Source organism: Dendrobium catenatum, unplaced genomic scaffold, assembly GCF_001605985.2.
Source record: "Dendrobium catenatum unplaced genomic scaffold, ASM160598v2 fragScaff_scaffold_896, whole genome shotgun sequence".
Classification (NCBI taxonomy): domain Eukaryota; kingdom Viridiplantae; phylum Streptophyta; class Magnoliopsida; order Asparagales; family Orchidaceae; genus Dendrobium; species Dendrobium catenatum.
The window spans coordinates 52,706-75,353 of NW_021319358.1; the positions used below are offsets into that span (position 1 = coordinate 52,706).

At 35.8% G+C, this 22,648-nt stretch overlaps 1 protein-coding gene across 1 annotated transcript; it reads left to right on the forward strand.

Annotated features, from left to right (window-relative positions):
- Positions 1-5,262: 5,262 nt before the first annotated feature.
- Positions 5,263-6,496, forward strand: LOC110106900 (importin subunit beta-1-like). The gene is made up of 2 exons (XM_020836981.2): positions 5,263-5,523; positions 5,987-6,496. The coding sequence occupies exons 1-2, from the start codon at positions 5,312-5,314 to the stop codon at positions 6,183-6,185; spliced, it is 411 nt and encodes a 136-aa protein (XP_020692640.1). The 5' UTR covers positions 5,263-5,311; the 3' UTR covers positions 6,186-6,496.
- Positions 6,497-22,648: the final 16,152 nt, after the last annotated feature.

Below are 22,648 nucleotides of genomic sequence, written 5' to 3' on the forward strand. Positions count from 1 at the left end.
CCTAGTGTACATGTAAGATATTGTTTCGCTAGGTTTCATGCGGAAGAGTTCATAATCATGCAGTAAAATGTTAAGCCTAGACTGCTTTACTTCACTTGTTCCTTCGTATGTAATGTACAGTCTATCCCAAATCTCCTTACCAGTGGCATAGGTAGACACTCTCATATAATCCTCAGACTTCAATGCACAGAAAAAGCAATTTAAACATTTAGCATTCAGTTGGGATAAATCCCTATCCTCATTGCTCCATTCATTAAAAGGTACATGAGTTTTCAAACTATTAACAATTTTAAACGGTGCAACATATCCATCATTCACTAACATCCACATGCGGTAATCAATAGATTGTAAAAAAGTAGTCATCCTAATTTTCCAGAAATTAAATGGAATGATATCAAAAAGAGGTGGACGGGTTATTGAATTACCCTTCGCAGTATTACGATTACCAAAATGCGACATGATCGTTCTTTTCAAGGTTTTCTAAAACACTATTTTTGAAAACAGGCTCTAATATCAATTGAAATCACTAGATGGACAAGAGTGGGGTGAATTGTGAAAAATTTTTTACAATAATTAAAACCTAAGCATGAGTTCTATTTATTTTTTTTTTTGATGCTTTTAAAATTTTAACATGAAAAAATTTAAACAACTTTTCTTTCACAAATAGTATGAAATAAAATGCACGCAATAATAAAAAGATGATAAAGAAAAAGCACTTCAAAATTTTTATAGTGGTTCGGTCAAACCATGACCTATGTCCACTCCCCGGAGTCCTCCTTTCCGGGTATTTCACTACAAGCAATAGCTCTCCTTTTGCCTCCCTTGGCAAGGCGGAGAAGCCCTTACAATACTCCTTTTTACCAACCCGGCATGGCGGAGTGCCAAACTTTATTTTCACCCTCCTGGCGACGGTAGAGAATCTTCTCGTTTTTCTCCCTCCTGGAGAAGGCAGAGTACCTCGAGGTCACGGATGTAGAAGAGCCTTTCCCTTGGAGATTCTCCCACAAATTCTTCTAGGGCCACATGAGGAACAAGATGCAGCAAGTTTGGAGCAACCGTGTGATCTCCCTCACACCTCTTCTCCCTCACAATGCTCACCTTCTCCTCCCTCTTTCAAACCCTAAAAAACTTCTCAAGAGCTCTCTCCCTTGAAATTCCTCTCTAACCACGTTCTCCTCTCTCTGATTCACACCTTCAAAACATTACAATTTTGATACCTAAAAACGGGCTCCAAAATCCCTGAAATCTCAAAGTAGCCATTACTATCGTATAGTATGGTTTCTAATCGTACAGTATGATATGTATAAATAGACTTCATCCTAGTACGAAGTGGTATGAACAGTTCAAAAACATTCATACAGTACGATTTAAAATCATACGAAACGATCCACAACAATACTGTTCGTACAGGACGATGGCCGGGACGATCAAATGTCATCTCTGTTCATCGTATGGTACGATTGACATTGTATGGTACTATTGACATCGTACAGTACGATGAGATAAAAACCAAGAGATCGTCTAGGACGATCCCTGGGATGATTATAATTCATCTCTATTCATCGTATTGTACGAATCAGTTCGTACAGTACGATGTTCAAATTATAATTAAGCCTGGATTTTTCGTACTAATCACGGGTTAAATTAAGTAAGTATTTAAAATAAATCGTACAGTACAAGCGTGTTCGTATAGTACGAACGGCGTAAAATAACTTACTTAAGTTAAAACGACGGCTAGGGCTTTGGATTTGAACATATCGTACAATATGATTTACATTTATACGGTACGATCTATTCACAGAATCGTCCTACAAAGCTCTGATCGTACAGCACAAAATAACATCGTACAATACGATCTACAGAGAAAGAAAAACTCTAAATTTTTCATTTAAAAACACTCTCCCCCTGTGTGTGTGTGCATGGTTGCTCAGACTTTTATGTATTTTGTGGCCAGACTCAAGAAAGTAAAAATAAAATAAATACCAAAATACATTGTCATACTCATACTCATAATCTACCCATTATTAAGTCTTCCTGTCGTCCTGAGTAGCTTGTGATCTTTCTGAAATGTTAGTACTCACAGACAATAGCAAATAAAATAATATTCAATGAATAGATAATTCAAACGACATTATTTGTCATCATCAAAATCTCAAACTCGGGGTCATGGGTTGCAACACCTAGGTGGGACTTCCCACTCCCTCCTTGTCACAACCTGACCCAACACAACCCACTTATAAATTAGGTTTTATCATGTTGGATTGTTGTAGGACTAACTCAAAAGATTTATTTAGAGGTAAATTCATTTTTTTCCTTTAGTTTATAGGGACTAAATAGCTAGTAAATAACTTCAAATGAATACAAAAGTACATACATCTCAAAAGTTAATACAATAAAAATAATCATTTACAAACAATATATGTCACAAAAAGAGCTCTAAAAAATTGAAAGCCATGATTGCCAAAAATTTAAACCATGCACTGCCTGTAGTTCAATAGCTAAGGCTAGGGTCGGTATCCAACTTCCTCCTTTCCTTCCTAGGTTATCTAAACTCAAAAATTAGAATCTGTAATTTCTATCTACTCAATCTGTCCCTTCCATTTACCTTCACCTGAAACAGTTATAGAATAACAAGTATGAGCAAATGATGGCTTAGTAGGCAATACTAAACCTATCTAGATTGTTATAATAATATATGAACAAAAGTAGTAAAACTGATTATCCCTATAGAAATTTATGTAGATTACTTATATTAACATAGTTATTTATAGTGTCTCATATATATATATATATATAAGTATAATAAAAATAGAAAATTTAAGCGCACAATATCATGATACTCAGAACAGATCACACATTCATTACCCCCATACCCTTATACCACCCAATATCTATAGAATTCATAATTCAATCCCTTATGATTCCTAATGTTAGCATATATGATAACAAGCCCTTATAACTATTGTACCTACATAATTTATATTTAGTTGTACCTTGTTGACCTCATTTTAGTATGAGGTCACTAGAATCTAATCCAGATCATATGATTAAATCCATATTTTTAAACCCAGAATCCAAGGTTAAAGACTCTATCCTGAAAGCCTTTTCTAAGGATTTTCTAAACACTTCAAAATCTAATTAAGTGACCTCTGATTCAGAGTCTATCAATTGCATATAAATAAGATATTAATATACAGGAAACTTTACAAATTTTAGCTCATTATGAGATCTCTAACCTTAGAAATTGAATTGAAAATCAAAGGCTGTAAAACCATTAAATATTTATAGCCTATGCCATTGGACCTGCCACCTGGCGGATCTTGACCTTGGATCCTTCTCTAAACCTCTAATCACACATGGACCCTTGATCATGATTTTCTAAGCCTTAAACTACACTTTGATGGACCCATTTTGACCCCCAGTTGACCAGGTGTCAAAATGACCAAAGTATCCTTTAAGGGTGTATTGGGTTATTTTGACCCAAATGATCTTTGCAGACCTTATGATCACCTTCAACAAACTTTAAATAAAATTTCAAACCCATTGAATCCAAACCTAGCCCTTGGGTTAACCTGGTTTACCCAAATATATCTTAAGGCTTTAAATATATTATTTTAACCCATTTAAGCAAACCAACCTATTTCAAACCTCAAATTTAACTCATAACCATAATTTAGGTGTGTCCTAATCTTTGGTCAACTAAACTCAAATGAAGTTGACCAAGTTAACTTAACAAACTTGGTTAAAACCCTCACTTAGGTGCTCTTGCTTTAACCCATAAGCATCAAACCTTTTCTAACACATGCCGCTAAATTTAAACCAACTCTTTAAGCCACTTGGCTGCCACCTCAATACCCAAGGACACATTGACTGGTCAAATAATCAATGGATGGTCAAAAAATCCTCTAAAGTGGCCAAATTACTCCCTGGAGCTAATCCACTCTAATTAAAACCTTTCTAGCAGCTTTAGTGGACCCTATAACCTTCCTGGAACTCCCCCAAGCCTTTGGAATGAAATCAAATGGTCCTAAGCATCTCCATATAGTTATATGAGGATAAGGACGCCTTTCCACCTAGATTGTCCTTATGTCCTTTGATTCCACCTGCTCCTAACAACCCCTAGATAGGTGTCTTGATCTTAGCAACCTACCAAATGCATCTCAGCCATTTAAATCACCTGGAGAGATTTGAATAGGGTAAATGGTTCAAAATAAGCCTCATTTTAACCCTAACTCTCTCTCCAGTCTCCAACCCCTCCACCTGAGCTCTCTTTCATTTTCTCCTCCACATATTCCTATTCCAACCCAATCGATCAAAGTCATCGGTGACACTCTTCCGGCGAGTTCAGCTCAAGTCCGTCCAATCCTCATAGAGCTCGATCCGTCGCCCTTCTGGTCGCAAAGTCTACAGGGGAAATAAGCATGGACCGACGAAAAAATTAGATCTATCTTAATCAGGTTAAATTGTCCCTTAATTAAGGTAAAAAGCTTAACCCTAGTTTAGGCCACTTAGGCTAAATAGCTTTCGATTCAATGCATCTTAGGCTATATAATTAATACCCCATATTTACTATTCATTATTTTAATTTGAGTTTAAAAATTCACTTGAAATAATTGAGTGTATCGAGTGACAAGTCAAAAAACTCATTATAGGGCTCAACTTATGTAATCCTCCAACTACATAAGATCTAGACCATAGATCAATCAACGGTCCGGATATAGCCTTTTCACGCTTCGTCCAATCGTGGATCTGATCTAACAGTCAGTTATTCCATTCGGTGACATATCAGCCCTTGATCTGGACCGTGGCATCAAAATCCAGACATCTGATCTCTCTCCGTGAGATCAGATTGCGGGATCTGATCTGAGCTGTTGGTTTCATAAGGTAGAAGATCAGATGGCTCGCCATGCAGTCTGATGTGGTTTAAGTGATACCGCATCCCGGTATAATTTTCCCAATCATCAATGGCAGTGCAATAATTATGCCGCCATCTAATGATTGGCCGCTGTCGGATCCCTCCAATCCGATCATGCCACGTGTCTCCCATCGCCGCCGCGCTGCCAGAATCATTTTATTGATTTACAATTTATATTTAAATCATTTTAAACCCAATTTCATCTAAAAATTATTAAAAATTAAAAAAACGCAAAAATTTATATTTTATATTAAAATATCTAAAAAATTAAACATTTTAATTTAAATTTAAATTTATTTTAAAATATTAAATATTTTTTAAATAATTTTAAAACTCTTAATTTGGGACATCGCCCTTGCCATTGGAGAGAATTTTGAGAAGTATGTACCATATGTCATGCCAATGCTTCAGGGGGCTGCAGAGCTCTGCGCTAATTTGGATGACAACGATGAAGAAATGCTTGAATATGGAAATCAATTGAGACGAGGCATCTTCGAAGCATATTCTGGTATTCTCCAAGGATTCAAAACTTCAAAGGCAGAGCTGATGATGCCTTTTGCTAATCATCTTCTGCAGTTCACAGAAGCTGTATTCATAGAGTCAAACAGGTAGCTGTTTCTGATACTCTTTCCATTTTTTTCATTGTATCCTAATGAGAAATCTAAGTTAGGATACGTATTGAGAATGCTCAAGTGGATGAGTGGCTTTATCCTTAGAGATAAGATACAAAATGAGCATATACGTGAAAAGGTTGGAGTAGCTCCAGTAGAAGATAAGATTAGAGAGAGTCGCCTTAGATGGTTTGGTCACATAAAACAGCAGCCTTCCGATGACCCGGTTAGGAAAGTAGAGGCAGTATATTTAACTTATGTTAACAAAGGTAGAGGCAGACCTAAAAAGACTTGATTAGAAATTATTAGAAATGATATTTCTTTATTAGATTTAAATGAGACTTTGACTTTTAATTGGGTACAATGGAGAAAAAGGATTCATATAGCCGACCCCACGTAGTGGGATAAAAGCTTGTTGTTGTTGTATATTAACCCTTTACCTTTTGTTTATCCAATTTAGGGATGATGCGGTAACAAAGGCTGCAGTTGCGGTGATCGGCGATCTCGCCGATACGCTTGGTCCCAGCATCAAAATCTTGCTTAAAAATGCTAATTTCCACGTTAATTTCTTGGGAGAGTGTTTCAGTTCCGAGGATGATCAGTTGAAGGAGACTGCCTTGTGGACACAGGGAATGATTGGACGGGTACTGGCTTCTTAAATATTCCATTCTTGCAGTCTGTATCTTTTGCTATTTTTATGATTTTCCCTTGCTAGGTAAGTTGAGGGTCCCAATGTCTATTAGTATATATTAAATCGTGTAGAAAATGACGATCGTGTCTGTGCAGGTGCGACTTGCACCTGTCATTTCCTTTGCTGGAGTGCACTTGGTCAATGGCATCAGTAAGCACTCCTATGGTTCCTGGCTATTATTTTCTTTTCTTTTTTTTGGCTGTTCTCTTTTAGGAATTTAATGGAGATTATGGTTATTTTGAACTCCGACAAGGTATTCTTCCACAGATTTGTGGTTGCGAGTTTTCCTCTGTTAAAATTCTTAGCTTTGCATTCAACACAGTGCAGTTGCAATCTATTTTCAACTAGTTTTAAGTATGAAAGATTCAATTTTGCAGTATTTGTTGAGAAATTATTCTGTGTAGATGTCGAACGCAGCTCTACATCCGGAGACCAATCAGAATGAGCCACGTCAGTAATACCGAGCGTGGTACGGATCGGTGCCCAGCCGTGGTACCGATGTTGCTCATTCCAGTTGGTCTTCGGATAGCGTTCGGCGTCCGCACAGAATAATTTATCGTATTTTTCTCTTTGAATACTAAAAAACAATTCTATAAACCTGCGTGAAATCCTTTTAGCTGATGCATTCTTATTTAAGGAAGGGCGGTGGTCCAAGACCTTCGTTGATGATACATTTGATGGGAAGAAGTAATACCTTGTGAGGGGCAAATTATTTTGCGCGTAGTCCGGACTTCATTCAAAGGTAATAAAAATGCGTTGTCACCCAAAAAGTGTACCGTGCTCAATATTGAAAGCAGTACCGTGCCCGATACCAAGCTATATCGGACGGGAGAATCATCTAGTGTCTGCCCATAATAATATCTCGAGAGGGCATTTCTTAGCACAGTGAATGGAAAGTCAAAGGAAAAGTGTAAGTGAGACTCAATTGTTTAGATTGCACAGAAAACCTGCCTCATTGGCTCGACTTCCCCTTGGGTTTAAGGTGTCCCTTATTTTCAAAGAATACATGTCATCAAGATATTGATTATCTAAGAGTCACGCCTTAAATCAAATGAATTTGGTCTAATGAAGATAAGTTAAGGTTTCGTTTGGGATAGTTTTAAGTATTTTTTTTTAAAGAAATTTTTACACTAAAAAATAGCTTTACAAATAAATAAGAAAATCATTTGAAGCATATCCTATGTTAAAAGTATATGGCATTTCAAGTAAAAACTAGAGAGAAACCCTCCCTATATTTCATACAAATATGTGATCACTTATAAAAATATTCAGCATATATATATATATATAATGCTTTGCACAAATGCTTGCTACGCTTAAGACCCCATTTAAGTTAAAAGAGCATGGCCAAGTGTGGTTATTATTGTGCATTTTAATTTTCAAATATTAAATGCTTGAGATTATATATAACTTCTAAATTAATTGTGCATTTAATTTAGGATAACCTTGTAGGATCAAGTCTAGAATTTTATTTTTTAAATGTAATTTGATATAATCTGAATTGTAATATTTGAAGTGCATTGAGAATGAGATCAGATATCCAATTTAAAATCTAAAGAGAAAGGGACATCCCTTAGGGGAGAGTCCCTCTCTATTTGTAGATCCAAATTAGGATGATTTTAAAATATCTGAAGTGAAAAGATAACACCCCTTCCAAGAGGGAGTTTCTTTTCATTTAGATATCCAAAACTAACGAATCAAGAATTTGCATAAGGACTAATAAGGGGATAGAGATAAGACTCATTCTCAAAGTCACTTGAGTCTTAAGATTATAAATCCGGGCTTTTTGTCAGTGGCACCCGGCCACTTTACTTTTTGTAATTCTAGGATATAATATTAAATGGCACTTGCCACATGGACATTCAATTTGAGTAATTAATTTAATTAATTTGTTTAATTGATTGTATATTAGAAATTGTATATTTTTTAGTCTTTTTATTTATATGTCGTATTTTCTTTAGCCTAGAATGATAGGAGGCTCGTGAGGGCACGATAATTTTTTTTTTACTTAAATCAATTAAAAAGTTTAGCTCAGATAGAAACTCTAATGGTCCTAAAAAGTAAGCTCAGACTTATCGGGTTTCCATACATCATATTATACATTCTCTGCCTTATTAGGCACCTCCCCACCTGCGAGTTTTGGTAGACCTCCTGGCCTATGAGGGTGCAGATCTGTCAAGGGGATGTTGTGCAATCTCTAAGAAAAAACCTATTTTTTAAGCCAAATTTTTAAACTGCTTATTTTAATTCATGCATTCAATCGAGTCAACTAGCATGCATCACATTAGTAACAAATGTAAAAGAGTCTAAATCTTTCATTACATTTACTTAGACATCAAATACCCAATATATATTAAGGGGATAATTAGGATCCGCTCTAGATGTCAGTCCAACTCCTCAAATTTAATCTAATTAATATCTTTACCACTCTTACATAAAAGAACGAACTCATGATTTTGAAGTGTTTAGGTGGTTTAGCTGGCTTCCCAATCCAGGCCGGGGTAAGTCCATATCTACATTTCATTAGCTAGGTTTAGGTCACTGATTTTCAGAACCCACTTTAGAGTTAGGTTCTGAGGCAAGTTTACACTATAAGTTCTCAATCTCTAGGAATTGAATCCCAACCTTCTAATAAAATTTATCATTCAAACTAATAATCTCTTTCAATCATATTCAAGCTCAACACTTAGGATAGGCTGGGGTGTTTCAGAATCCTAAATCACTTCCAACCCTTTCGCCTTTGACTCCAGAAATAAGTGTTCAACCATGAACCAATTTCACTAAAAATTTCTAACATTTATCTACTTTGACATCAATCTTTGAAATCTTAAATAAAATATTTACCATTATTTTAATCGAGAGTATTCATAGAAAACTTGGATTTACTACAATGTAATTAACTACAAAGACTTGCGTTTGTAGGAGATTTAGAAATCCAGATCTAAGTTTTCAAAGCTTTTAATGAATTCTCTTTGGAAAAATTAAATCTTATGATCATTATCATCATTTTTAAATAATCAATAGTGTTTAATAACTTCTTTCTATGGAGAGATATATCAATTACTATCTTGACTTTGATTATGAAAATAATGATCTTATATCCAAATTATTATATTCAAATATTTGATTGAACATCATTTTGATCTTTCAAGATCATATGCTGTCTCTCTTTAGTTTGATTATGATAATTAGAATAAATACAAAATTTTGAAATTTGAACCTATTAGGGAACGATATTATCAACTTTTAAAGTGATATACCGTTCATAATAAGATGTTCGATTTCAAATTTTTAAAAATTAAAAAAATTGAATCTTTCCCAAAGAAAATTAAACTTTTTCAAAACTACACTTTTGAATCAAACAAAGAAAATGGTGACTCCACTCGGGATAAGTCTCACTCTTCATCTTTAATAGCGGTACAAATTTTATTGCATCAATTTTTTTGGCTACCTTTCCTTCTGGTCCCTCTATCCATTTCTTCCTTTGGTTAGTGTGGCCAACTCAATTAATACATGTCAAAAGAGAGGTGATCATAGGAAACCTATATCAAATCGGGCTTTAACATTTTGCCTCCAACTTGATTGGTAGCGCAAAAGAGTCAAGCCAAAATCCTCCTGTATATGTTGCAAACTTGCATGCAAATAAATATCAAGGTTCACTATTTACAAAAAAATCTCACAATTTCAAAATCACAGTTTCAAGCCTTTAATAAAATTCAATTTTCTTCAAAGCTTAATCAATCCCTATATTCTATCATTATATTTGAAATTATAAGTCTTATAATTTGGCATGTGTGATAGAATATGAACTTCTTGTTCAAATTTGATTCTAGAGTTCGAATCTTTCTAGCAAAGTTGATCTTCGACATTTCACTCATAAATTATTTGTAGGGTTGAAAGAGTCAAGTCGACTTCTTAGAATCCCCCCCTACAATTTTTTGTTAACCTTTATATTGAACACGAGTTCAACATATTGAGTTTAAAAAATAAGCGGAGGTTCTGTCAGATTTTTGAACTTTCAAAACTTACCCAAAATCTTTCAAATCAACTTTAATCGTTAGTGACATGTGTCTTCTATAACATACTGTTGTAGTTTTCTTTTTTTTTTTTTTTTTGAAGAAATTCAAAAGTTGCATTAAAACGAAAGAGTAAACAACCTAATATAAACTAGGAAGTAAAAACTAATAGATCCTTGATCAATAGAAAAGGATCCTTATTGAAATCATATTTTTTTAAATTAAACTTATTATTTTTGAAATGAAAACCGCTATTTCCTATTTTAAAACTGTTGAGATGTAGGGGATACCAAATTTTAAACAACCCAAGGGTTGGTTAGTATCCCAGAGTTCCCATCCTGTTAAAAAATAGGATCTAGTAATGATCCCATAATCAAATCTTTTAAGTTTAAAAAATAAATAGAAAGGAAAAACCAAAAGGAATCTACAAAAGAGAAATAAAAGACAATTACAAAAAATCCAGGACAATAACATCAATAGGTATTTCGGATGTCTTTTCCAACTTCTAATGATGTAGTCCAAAGCAAGAGATTTGGTAAAATCTTTTGTCATAAGCTCCAACCTCTGGTATCTTTCCACTTTGAAGTTTGTAATGTAATTTTCGGCTAACATATTACTGAGATGATTGGGAAGAACCTCTCAAGTAGTTCTTCTTTCTGAGATCAGACATACCTCTTCTAATTTGCTCTTTCATCGGTCCAAGAGATTATAGTTCTTTAAATAATTTATGTTTATGCCAGGAAGAATCAAGCTCCATATTAGAACCCTTTTTATCTTTCAATAAAATAGTTTTTTTGAATTTCAAATTAATAGTTGAAGTAGGAGTAATGGTTTTCAAATAACCATCTTTTTCAAAAGAAATTGTTGCTTTTGTTGGAGTGAAGACCGAGATCATCTCCTCAAATTTATCTGACTTAATCATTCCGTCTGTTGAGCCAATTGCTGAGATAGGTTCATCTATCTGTTTGGATAACAAGTTAGTTACCGAATTATCCTCCTTCTCTACCTCCAGGATTTGTGGTAATTCAAAAGTTGAATTTTGAATTTCCAAAAAATCAGCATTATTTTGTTGAATCCCGGGAACAACTGCAATATCTTCTAGATTATTCAGCAAAATCTATGTTAATTTCAGCAAATAAAGTTTGTGATTGACTGAATTCAAAATTTAATTTATGAGCAACATCCAGCTCAATAATCAAATTTGAATTACTGTTAACAGCAACTTCATCTCCTTCCTTGATTTCAGCATTTCCTACACTATGACAATTAAAATCTGCATTCTTCAATGGATCAACCTTCCTAGTTGCCACTTGATCAACAAAATCTACATCTTTTAGAGGATCGATCAATGGATCAAATACCAAATTGTTGTCTGCATCTTTTAGAGGATCATCATTTCCTACTTCTATCAAAGGCTCAGACACTAAACTTTGATCTTTAGCATTCCGTTCTTCCAATTATTTTGAAATTCCTTTTTCAGAAAAAGCCTTGGAATGCTTTTTCACATAATTTTTCTTTTAAAATTTTACATGCATCCAAGGTCCATAAGGATTTTCCATATGGATTGAGCTTGAAGAGACATCTTTAAAATTAGGACAAACAGAGTCCAAATGTCCTATTCTTCCACACTTGAAACAAATTGAAGAAAGATTTTCATATTCAAATTTTTGAAAAAATCTACCATGCAAACCTTCAAACCAAACACCAGAAGGGAGTTTGGAATTCAAATTCACCCGAATGCATGCTCTAGCAAATTCTCTTCTTCCCCATCTAAACATATTACCATCCAACAATAAAGGAATCCCAATTTTAGAAACAATCCTCATGATATTAGATTCATCCCAACAATGAAGAGGTAGGTCACGAAGATGAACCCATAACGGAGAAGAAACTCCATCCAAGGAATTGGGAGAGAAGTTAGGAGACCACTTATCTAACCCAACAACGAAGCCTCCTACAAACCAAGGACCTCCATTAAGAACTTCTTCCATGGCCTCATGAGTTTGAAAGGAACAAAGTAGCCAATCTAGACCAAGCAAGGTTATATGAAACCCTCCATATTTCATCCATTGCTTCCTCAATTCAATAGCACATTGTGAAAAAGGTAAATTCTTACCAAGAATTTTCACCACAAATGATTTACTCAAAATTTGAATATTGGAAATTTCCTTCTCCACATCAAATTAGCATCTTCAATCTCATTATGAATCTGATTAAAATTAATTTTAATGTGTGGTTTTTTTATCCACACATTAGAATTATCCAATCTTGATGAAATAATTGGATTAATGCTCTTATCATTCTTCAATAAATCACTGAAACAGCTCCTTGAAGAAGAAGCCTCCTTGTCATTTTCTCTAGAGGTAATAGCCGATGTAGGTGCTTTTGGTATTTTTTCAAAAATCAAAATTACCTCTTTCCCTTTACCTGACTCCGGCAAAGGCTTGTGTTTAGAACTCAAACCTCCCTCTTTGTTGACAAGAGGAGATGCAAAAACCCTAAGATTGTGAAGGGAGATGCGTTTGAAGGAGAATCTACCTTTTGAATCCAACATAATTGGACTAGTGGTAGAAACAAAGGATTTGGTGTTCCGGTCATCCATAGATGACCGGCCACCTTCTTCATCTCCAACTTTGGCACCCAAAATCTTCAAATGCTCTTTCAAAATCCTCCTAATTTTGGGGAGCTTCTCTCTCTTCTCTCTTGGCCGTGACTTCACTTAAAACCCAACATACTATTGTAGTTGAACACATGTAATGCAGACCCAAAACTCTCCAGTCAATTTTGGGCTTTGACATTTTATCCCTAAATCTCTTGGTGGGATGAAAGTGTCAAGCTTAGTTTCTTAGGATCCTCTGATTAATTTTTTAAACCTACATATTTAAACAAAAATCAATATGTTGAGTTTTAAAATTTAAAAAAGATCTGTTCAATTCCAACCTTAGATTCAAATTCAATCTTAAGTCCAAATTAAATCTCAATGTTAAACTCAAATTTGACTTCAACCTTAAAATTAACTTTAATTTTGATTTCAAAGTCAAATTCGAGCTTAGACATTTTGTCCCAAGTCAATTGGTGAAACGAAAGAGTCAAGCCCAATTTTTTGATTTTTCATATCAATTTTGTGAACCTACATGATTGAATGAGACTCAATATGTTGAGTCACAAAATTTTAAAAAAGATCCATTCAACTTTACCCTCAAATTCAAACTTAAAATTCAACCTTAAGTTCAAACTTGATATCAATTTTCAAATTCAAATCCAAACTTTGACATTTTGCACAAATAAATTAGTGGAGCAAAAGAGTCATGTTCAGCTCTTAAGTTCCACTCATCAATTTTATGAACCATCGTGTTCAGTATAAAATGAACACGATTGAGTTACAAAATTTTGAATAAAATTAATCAAGTTCCAATTCAAAATCAATTTCAACTCAACTAATTCAAATCACCTTCTCTTAATTCTAGTAAATTGAGCATACTCAATTGGCTGGGAAACTAGTCTTCTCATTGAATAGAGATGTGTTTGTATAAGAAGTTCTCAATGGTAGTTTAATTCAGTATGGGATAGAATTTCAGACCCTTAAACTTTTAGTTGATGGAGAAATAATCTTAGATCTATCCACTGGTACTCAAAAGGACTTCCCCTTAGTAGAAGTTACTTTAGGGTTAGGAGCTAACTTCCCCATCTCCAAGATATAGGTCACTATCGCCCCTATATCCATTGTACCCTCTGCTTAGGAGGATCAGAACCATAAGTCAATAATGATGGAAGATCTATCATCTCAATCTGATATCAAGTCAAGTTCTAGCACTCCTTTTGTCGGCAAGAATCGGAAGAAGAACTACCTTTGAAGAGTTAGAAAGAAGGTTGTTAAGGCCAGAATGATTGCTTAGTCAGAAACCTTAGAAAAATATAAATTTGAGGCCAATCAAGAGTTTGTTGCCCCTTCTACGTACCCCCTCCTTGGTGGAAATCATTTCCACTCTTTTCCTATTACTCAAAAGAGAGAGGTTGTAAAGATTAGAGTATGATCTTCAATACACCTACTTGACTACTACATAGAAATACTCAAGCAAGCCATAATTGAGCAAATACCAATAACAGGCCATAGGCCCCCAATTGAGGGTTATGACCCATCCACTCTGCTAGAAGATGTTTAGGCATGTTACTATATGTGTCCCATTACATCATCTATAGAGGAGGAGGTGTAGAAACCACTTGGGGTGCCACTCTCTTAACTACTAGACCACTAGTAATATGAGAGGGGAAAAAATCTAAGATTATGTTAGATAGTGTTACCATCAAAATTTAAATTTCAATGGGGTCCTATCATGACAAATCTTTTGATTGCAATGATGTCGCATCAATGAGGGATGGTGCAAAACTTATATAGTCTCTCCATCCAAAGAGATTGTTGGAATTCAATCCCAAGTTGACAAGGGTATTGCAACTTATACTTGTAACCTTAAAGGAAGACTTATCAATTTCTCAACTTCATTGGGTCAGGATAATCATGATAGTTGATTCACCTTTTTAATCAAAATTGACCTCTACCTTAAATCTTAAGCAATAGAGAGCTGTAGTGGACACCATTAAATGTTTGAATGACCCTTCCTCTACCTTAAATCTTACGCAGTAGAGGGTTGAATTGACTTTTGAATTTAAATTTATACCAAAAATTAAGTTGATTTTAGAAATAGAACTCTTATCAATCTTCTGGCAATCTTCTATCTTAATAGCCATTTCTCACATATTTAAAATCTATTCAATAATTTTCAAAAGTCAAGCCGATACTCTTTTCAAAAAGATTGGATGTGCTTTGAGGATTATTCTTCCATGTATAAGAGAATAAATTATCTTCTCTAATACTGGGTTTTACAAATGAGATATAATCTCAGCATTCAAAATAAAGATGAATAATCATTTTAAGGTTTAACAGGAAGTGAAGCCTCTTCTCAAAATCACTTGAAATCAAAAGATGCATGAATGTGGCAAAAGTCAAAAGATGCGTGACTGCGCCAAAAATCAATCAAAAGATGTGCAATGTGCGCCACCAAAGAAAGAAAGAAAGAGGCTCCCTTCTTTTAAATCCTTAAATATCAAAGGAAAATCCAATCAACTTTAAATACTTGCCTTTAAAAATCATGAATTCAAATTTTAACCATGTGTGAACTATCTATCAGATAGAAGAATGTCACGCAAAATAATTGAAAAGATCAAATTTCTACCTCCAACTTAAATCCTTTTGAAATTAATTTTAATTCAAAATATTTAAGGGAAACCCTAATTTAGTTTCTATGAAACTTGGTATGGGTCAACAAAACTTAAATCCTTCCATATTAGTTGGGGTCAACTCTACTTCTCCCTGCACTTGCAAATTTGTTCCCACATGACGTTCTGACAGGATCCAAATAGCTAGAGAAAATTTTTTGATAAATTGAATGAATCTTCTATTCGTAATAAGAATTCAAATTCTATCCTTGAGGAGTGTGTGAGCTCTTACATGTAGCCATCTTTTCCTTTAAAGCCATTTAAATAAAATTAAACTCTATACTGGGTCCAAGATCAACCCCACTATATGAGTATTTTATAATGCTGGGAATTGTCATTCAAAATCAAACAGCGATTGAGCAGTGCCTGACTCCAATTTGAGGAGCTCGAGGCCTTACACAGCATCATATTTAAGGCTCGATAAAACTCCGAATCATATAAATCCTGAGTGGTTTAAGATTGTGATAAGATAGCGCGACTTAAAAGCTTCTAAGTAGAAGACTTGCTCTAGGTTCTTTGGATGCATATCTTATCCTATGGGGAGGTTGGTGGAGGAGTTTGAACCAATACAAGACTGTCTTCTTATCGTAGAGATGATCTTTGAGGGAATATTAAATATTAGCTGATCAACCCTGAAGGATACCATCTAATATTTTGAAATGTCAGGCGGCTCTTCAGGAAGTACCATGCCAGATGAGTATCAAATCTAATATCAATAAAAAACTCTTCAAATTCAAAATTCTCTAAATTCAAATTTAAAACCTTACAAATTCAATCTCTATCTGAAATCAAAATTTCAATCAATCTTAAATCACATCAAATCCAATCAAAATCCAAAAGTTAAAAGTCATGTCCAATTCAAAACTAAAGTCAAAATTCTCTAGTCTTTTAAGGATAGGTGTGAGTCCCCGTGCTTCCTTTCCTTAGGATTAGATCTTTTAGTTGTGGAGCAAGCTCCTCATGGCACCATCCTAACATCCAAAATCAAATTTAGGTTAGATAGCTTTTACCAAATCCTTAGAGGTTTAGGTAGACTATCTCCTTAGCTAGTTCCCCTAGTTAGATGTGAGTCTCTGTGATTTTTAGCTAGGTTACTCACTGCAAACCCAAAATAAATATGATCTTTTAAGAGTAGGTGTGAGTCCCTATGCTTCCTATCTCTTAGGATCTCGACTAACTAGTGGTGGATTTAAGCCTGTTAGGCCCAACTATAGTTCAGTCACTTTCTTTTCTTTAAGGTTAGGTGTGAAATCCAGAGCTTCCTTTTCTTAGGATTAGGATCACTAGTGATGGAGCACGCCCGTTGTGGTACTACCCTAGTTTCAAATTTAAATCTGATCCATTAAGAATAGGTGTGAGTTCATGTGCTTCCTATGTCTTAGGATCTTGACTAACTAGTGGTGGATTTAAGCATGTTGGGCCCCATTATAGTTCAGTCACTTTCTTTTTCTTAAGGTTAGGTGTCAATCCCAGAGCTTCCTTTCCTTAGAATTAGAATTATTAGTGATGGAGCATGCCCGTTGTGGCACCATCCTAATTTCAAATTTAAATCTGATCTTTTAGAAGTAGGTGTGAGTCTCTGTGCTTCCTATCTCCTAAGATATCAATCAGTGGTGGATTTAAGCCTATTGGGCCCCACTATACTTTAGTCACTTTCTTTTCCTTAAGGTTAGGTGTGAGTCCCAGAGCTTCTTTTCATTAGGATTAGATCCACTAGTGATAAAGCACGCCCTCTGTGGTGCCATCCTAGTTTAAATTTTCAAATATGATCCTGTATGGGAAGAAATGCTTCCTTCTCACATAATCATCCTCTTTTCCTTAAGGTTAGGTATGAGTCCTAGAGCTTCTTTTTCTTAGGATTAGATCCACTAGTGATGGAGCACGCCCTCTATGGAACCATCCTAGTTTCAAATTACAAATATGATCCTCTATAGGAAATAATGCTTCCTTCCCACATGATCATCCTCTTTTCCTTAAGGTCAGGTGTGAGTCCCAGAGCATCCTTTCCTTGTGATTAGATCCAATAGTGATGGAGTACGCCCTCTATGGCACCATCCTTGTTTCAAACTTCAAATCCAATCCTCTAAGCAATGCTTCCTTCTCTCATGATCATTCTCCTTTCCTTAAGGTTAGCTGTGAGTCATCATGCTTTCTTTCCTTAGGATTAGGTCCACTAGTGATTGACCATGCCCTCTATGGCACCATCCTAGTTTCAAATTTAAATCTGATCCACTATGGTAGGTGTGAGTCTCAGTGCTTCCTTCCCACATGATCATTCTCTTCGCCTTAAGGTTAGATGTGAGTCATCATACTTTCTTTTCTTAGGTTTAGGTCCACTAGTGATCGAGCACGCCCTCTATGGCACCATCCTAGTTTCAAATTTAAATATGATCCCTCTATGGTTAAGTGTGAGCCCTAGTGCTTCCTTCCCACATGATCATTCTCTTTTCCTTGAGGTTAAATGTGAGTCATCGTGCTTCCTTTCCTTAAGATTAGATCCATTAGTGATGGAGCACGTCCTCTATGGCATCATCCTAGTTTCAAATTTAAATTTGATCCTCTGTGATTAGGTGTGAGTCTCAGTTCTTCCTTTCTACATGATCATTCTCTTTTCATTAAGGTTAGATGTGAGTCATCATGCTTTTTTTTCCTTAGGATTAGGTCCACTAGTGATGGAGCACGCCCTCTATAGGACCATCCTAGTTTCAATTTTAAATCTAATCCTCTATAGTTAGGTATGGGTCCCAATGCTTCCTTCGCACATGATCATTCTCTTTTCATTAAGGTTAGATAAGTCACCATGCTTTCTTTCTTTAGGATTAGATCCACTAGTGATGGAGTACGCCCTCTGTGGCACCATCATAGTTTCAAAATACAGATTAGACCTTCTATGGGAAGCAATGCTTCCTTCCCACGGGGTCCTTCAGTCTTCTTCTCCTTAAGGTTAGGTTCCATCCTTCCCTTAGGATTATATCCACTAGTGGTAGAGTATGCCCTTCGTGGCACTACCTTAGTATTAAATTCAAATTCAATCCTTTGTAGTTTGGATTTCTTCCTTTCTATATTATCATTCAATCTTCTTCTCCTTAAGGTTAGTTTCTCTCATTCCCTTAGGATTAGATCTACTAGTGGTAGAGTACGCCCCTCATGGCACTACCCTAGTCTTAAACCCAATTGATCCTCTATAGTTATGAGTTCTTCCTTTCTATACGATCATTCAATCTTCTTCTCTTTAAGGTTAGGTTCCCTCTTTCCCTTAAAATTAGATCTGCTAGTGGTAGAGTACACCCCTCATGGCACTACCCTAGTATCAAACACAAATTTGATCCTCTTTAGTTAGGAGTTCTTCCTTCCTATACGATCATTCAATCTTCCTCTCCTTAAGGTTAGTTTACCTACTTCCCTTATGATTAGATCTACTAGTGGTAGAGTATGCCCCTCGTGGTACTACCCTAGTATCAATTCAAATTTGATCATCTATAATTAGGAGTTCTTCCTTCCTATACGATCATTCAATCTTCTTCTCCTTAAGGTTAGGTTGTCCAAGAGAGATAGTGTTTGTCAATCATCAAAACATAAGCCATGAAAATAGTTTGCAACACTTCCCTTCCTTTAGAATCAAAACTCAAATATAATCTTCTATAGTTAGGAATTCTCCCCTCCTATATGATCACCTAGGTTTTATTTTCCTTTAGGGATAAATTTTTCCTTCCCATAGGATTTGACTCACTAGTAGTAGAGCATGCCCTTCGTGGCACTACCCTAGTATCAATTCAAACCTTGATTCCCCAGGGATAAACTTTTCCTTCCCTTAGGATTAAAATTCCAAACTTGACCTTTTAATTAGGTAAATGCCAATATGTGCAGTAGAACTTCATTCTACTAGACATATTGGGTGTCCATTTGTTGACCTCATTTTTATATGAGGTCACAAGGATCTAATCCAGACCATATAATCAAATCCATATTTTTAGACCCAGAATCCAAGGTTAAAGGCTCTATCCTGAAAGCCTTTCCCAAAGATTTTCTAAACACTTCAAAATCTAATCAAGTGACCTCTGATTCAGAGTCTATCAATTGCATATTAATAGGAAATGTCTCTAAAGGAAATCCTCCAAATTTGAGCTTATTCTGATGTCTCTAACCCCAAAAATTGAATTGAAATTCAAAGGTTGTAAAACCTTTAAATATTTATAGCCTATGCCACTGGACCTACCAACTGGCGGATCTTGGCATTGGAGCCTTCTCCAAAACTTATAATCTCACCTGACCCTTGATCATGTTTTTTTAAGCCTTAAAATGCACTTTAGTGGACCCATTTTGACCCCTAGTTGACCAGAGGTCAAAATGACCAAAGTACCCCTTAAGGGTGTATTGCATCAGTTTGACCCAAATGACCTTTCTAGACCATAGGATCACCTTCAACAAACTTCAAATAACATTTCAAACCCATTGAATCCAAACCTAGCCCTTGTGTTAACCTAGTTGACCGAGTCAGCCTAGGTTGACGCAAATGTTTCTTAAGGCTTTAAAAAGGTTATTTTAACCCATTTAAGCAAACCAACCTATTTCAACCCCCTCAAATTTAACTCATAAGCATAATTTAGATGTGTCTTAATCTTTGGTCAACTAAACTCAAATGAGGTTGACCAAGTCAACTTAACAAACTTGGTTAAAACCCTCACTTAGGTGCTCTTGCTTTAACCTATAAGCATAAAACCTTTGTTAACACATGCCACTAAATTTAAACCAACTCTTTAAGCCACTTGGCTGCCATCTCAATACCAATGGACCCATTGGCTGGTCAAATAGACAATGGATGGTCAAACAATCCTCTAAAGTGACCAAATCACTCCCTAGAGCTAATCCACTCTAATTAAAACCTCTCCAACAATTTAGGTGGACTCTAGAACCTTCTTAAAACTCCCCTTAGCCTTTGGATTGAAATCAAACAGCTCTAAGCATCTCCACATGCTTATATGAGGACAAGGGCACCTTTTCACCTAGATTGTCCTTATGTCCTTTGATTCCACCTACTCCCAATAACCCCTGGACAGGTGTCTTGATCTTAGCAACCTACCAAATGCATCCCAACCATATAAATCACCTGGAGATATTTGAATAGGGTAAATGGTTCAAAATAAGCCTCATTCTAACACTAACTCTCTCCCTCCAGACTCCAATCCCTCCAGCTGAGCTCTCTGCTCATTCAATCCCCTATGCTTCTCTTCCACATATTCCTATTCCAATCCGATCGGTCAAAGTCATTAATGACAGTCCTCCTGTGAGTTTAAGCTCAAGTCCGTCCAAGCCTCATAAAGCTCGATCCGTTGCCCTTCTTGTTACGAAGTCTTTAGGGGAAAGAATCATGGACAAACAAAAAATTCATATCTATCTTAATTTGGTTAAATCGTCCCTTACCCAAGGTAAAAAGCTTGACCCTAGTTTAGGGCAATTAGGCTAAATAGCTTTCGATTCAATGCATCTTTGGCTATACAATTAATACCCTAGATTTTTGTTCATTATTTTAATTTGAGTTTAAAATTTCACTTGAAATAATTAAGTGTATCGAGCAAACGAGTCAAAAAATGCATTCTAGGGCTCAACTTATGTAACCCTCCAACTATGTAAGATCTAGACCATTGATCTTACGATTAATGATCCAGATATGGCCTTTCTGCGACTTCATCCGACCGTGGATCTGATCTAACAGTCAGTCATTCCATCCGGCGTCATCTGTGTTGAAACTTGTTCAATATGAATTAGGTTGTTAGACCTAAGCTTATATCCCAGCGGCTAACCAAGAGAGTGGTGAATTGGTAATTTTTAAAAAATTATTCCTCTTTTGCACCGATAAAAAATTTAGTGAATTTTTTATAAAATCAATTTTCAACCACACTTTCCAACATAAAAGGTAAAGTAAAAAAGGCAGCTAAAAATAAAGGACACAAGATTTATAGTGGTTCGGTCAAACACGACCTACATCCACTCCCCGGAGCCACCCTCCGAGTATTGCACTAATACTAATAGTGTCTTTCCTTTTGTCCCCACAGCAAAGCGGAGAAGCCTTCACAAAACTCTCTTCCACCACTACCCGGTGTGGTAGAGGACCGTTGTCCTTTTACACCCTCCAAGTGTAGGCAGAGTACCTCCCGCTGTTCACACTCTCCAAGTGTAGGCATAGAACTTCCTGCTGTTTACACTCTCCAAGTGTAGGCAGAGAACCTTTCGTCTTTTCACACTCTCCAAGTGTAGGAAAAGAACCATCAGCTGTTCACACTCTCCAAGTGTAGGTAGAGAACCTTTCATCCTTTCACACTTCACCAAGTGTCGGCAGAGAACCGGATCTCCTTGAAAGATCTTCTCAAAAGAAATCTAGAAGGACAAGAGAAAAGAGTGAAGTAATCACAATTCACAAAGTTGGGATCCTTACTTTTGAGTACCAAGTGAATCCTTCACGCTCCAATAGTAAGAACTCTCTTTCAAACACTCTCTCTCACTCTCTCCTTCACACTTCTTTCAATAAGCACGAAGGCAAATGACCAAAAATATTACAAGACAGTTGACATTGGACCTTTTATAAGAGTGACACAAAAAACCGTCCAAAAACTACAATTTTCAATTTCTGGTCACACTCAATTATCTCGTATGATCGTGATTTCGTACATACGAACATTGTAAAAACTGTTGCGCACGAACCTAATGTGCATTAATACGAAATGACTTTGTACCTGATCATAATCCCGTATGAACTAAGTTCATCCGTTACGAACAGTTATATTAAGAGTTTGTTGGGATTAAACTCCAAGACGGTCCATATGTTTAAGCAATATAAGACATCATCCTAGGATTAATGTACAAGTTTGTTTGGACGAACCGAACAAAGCATGAGTCCAGAGAACTTCGTCTTGGGATGAACATGATAAATCGTCTAGATAATTAGTTCAAGTAGAGAAATCAGAGAACATCATCTAGGAAAGAACAGGGTAAATCATATAGACAAATAGTTCAAGTAATGGGTCCAGAGAACATCGTCTTGGGATGAACGGGATACTTCGTATGGACGAACAGTCCAAAGTGGGAAATCAGAGAACATCGTCCTGAGATGAATAGACATTTCATCCGAACGATCAGGACTTAG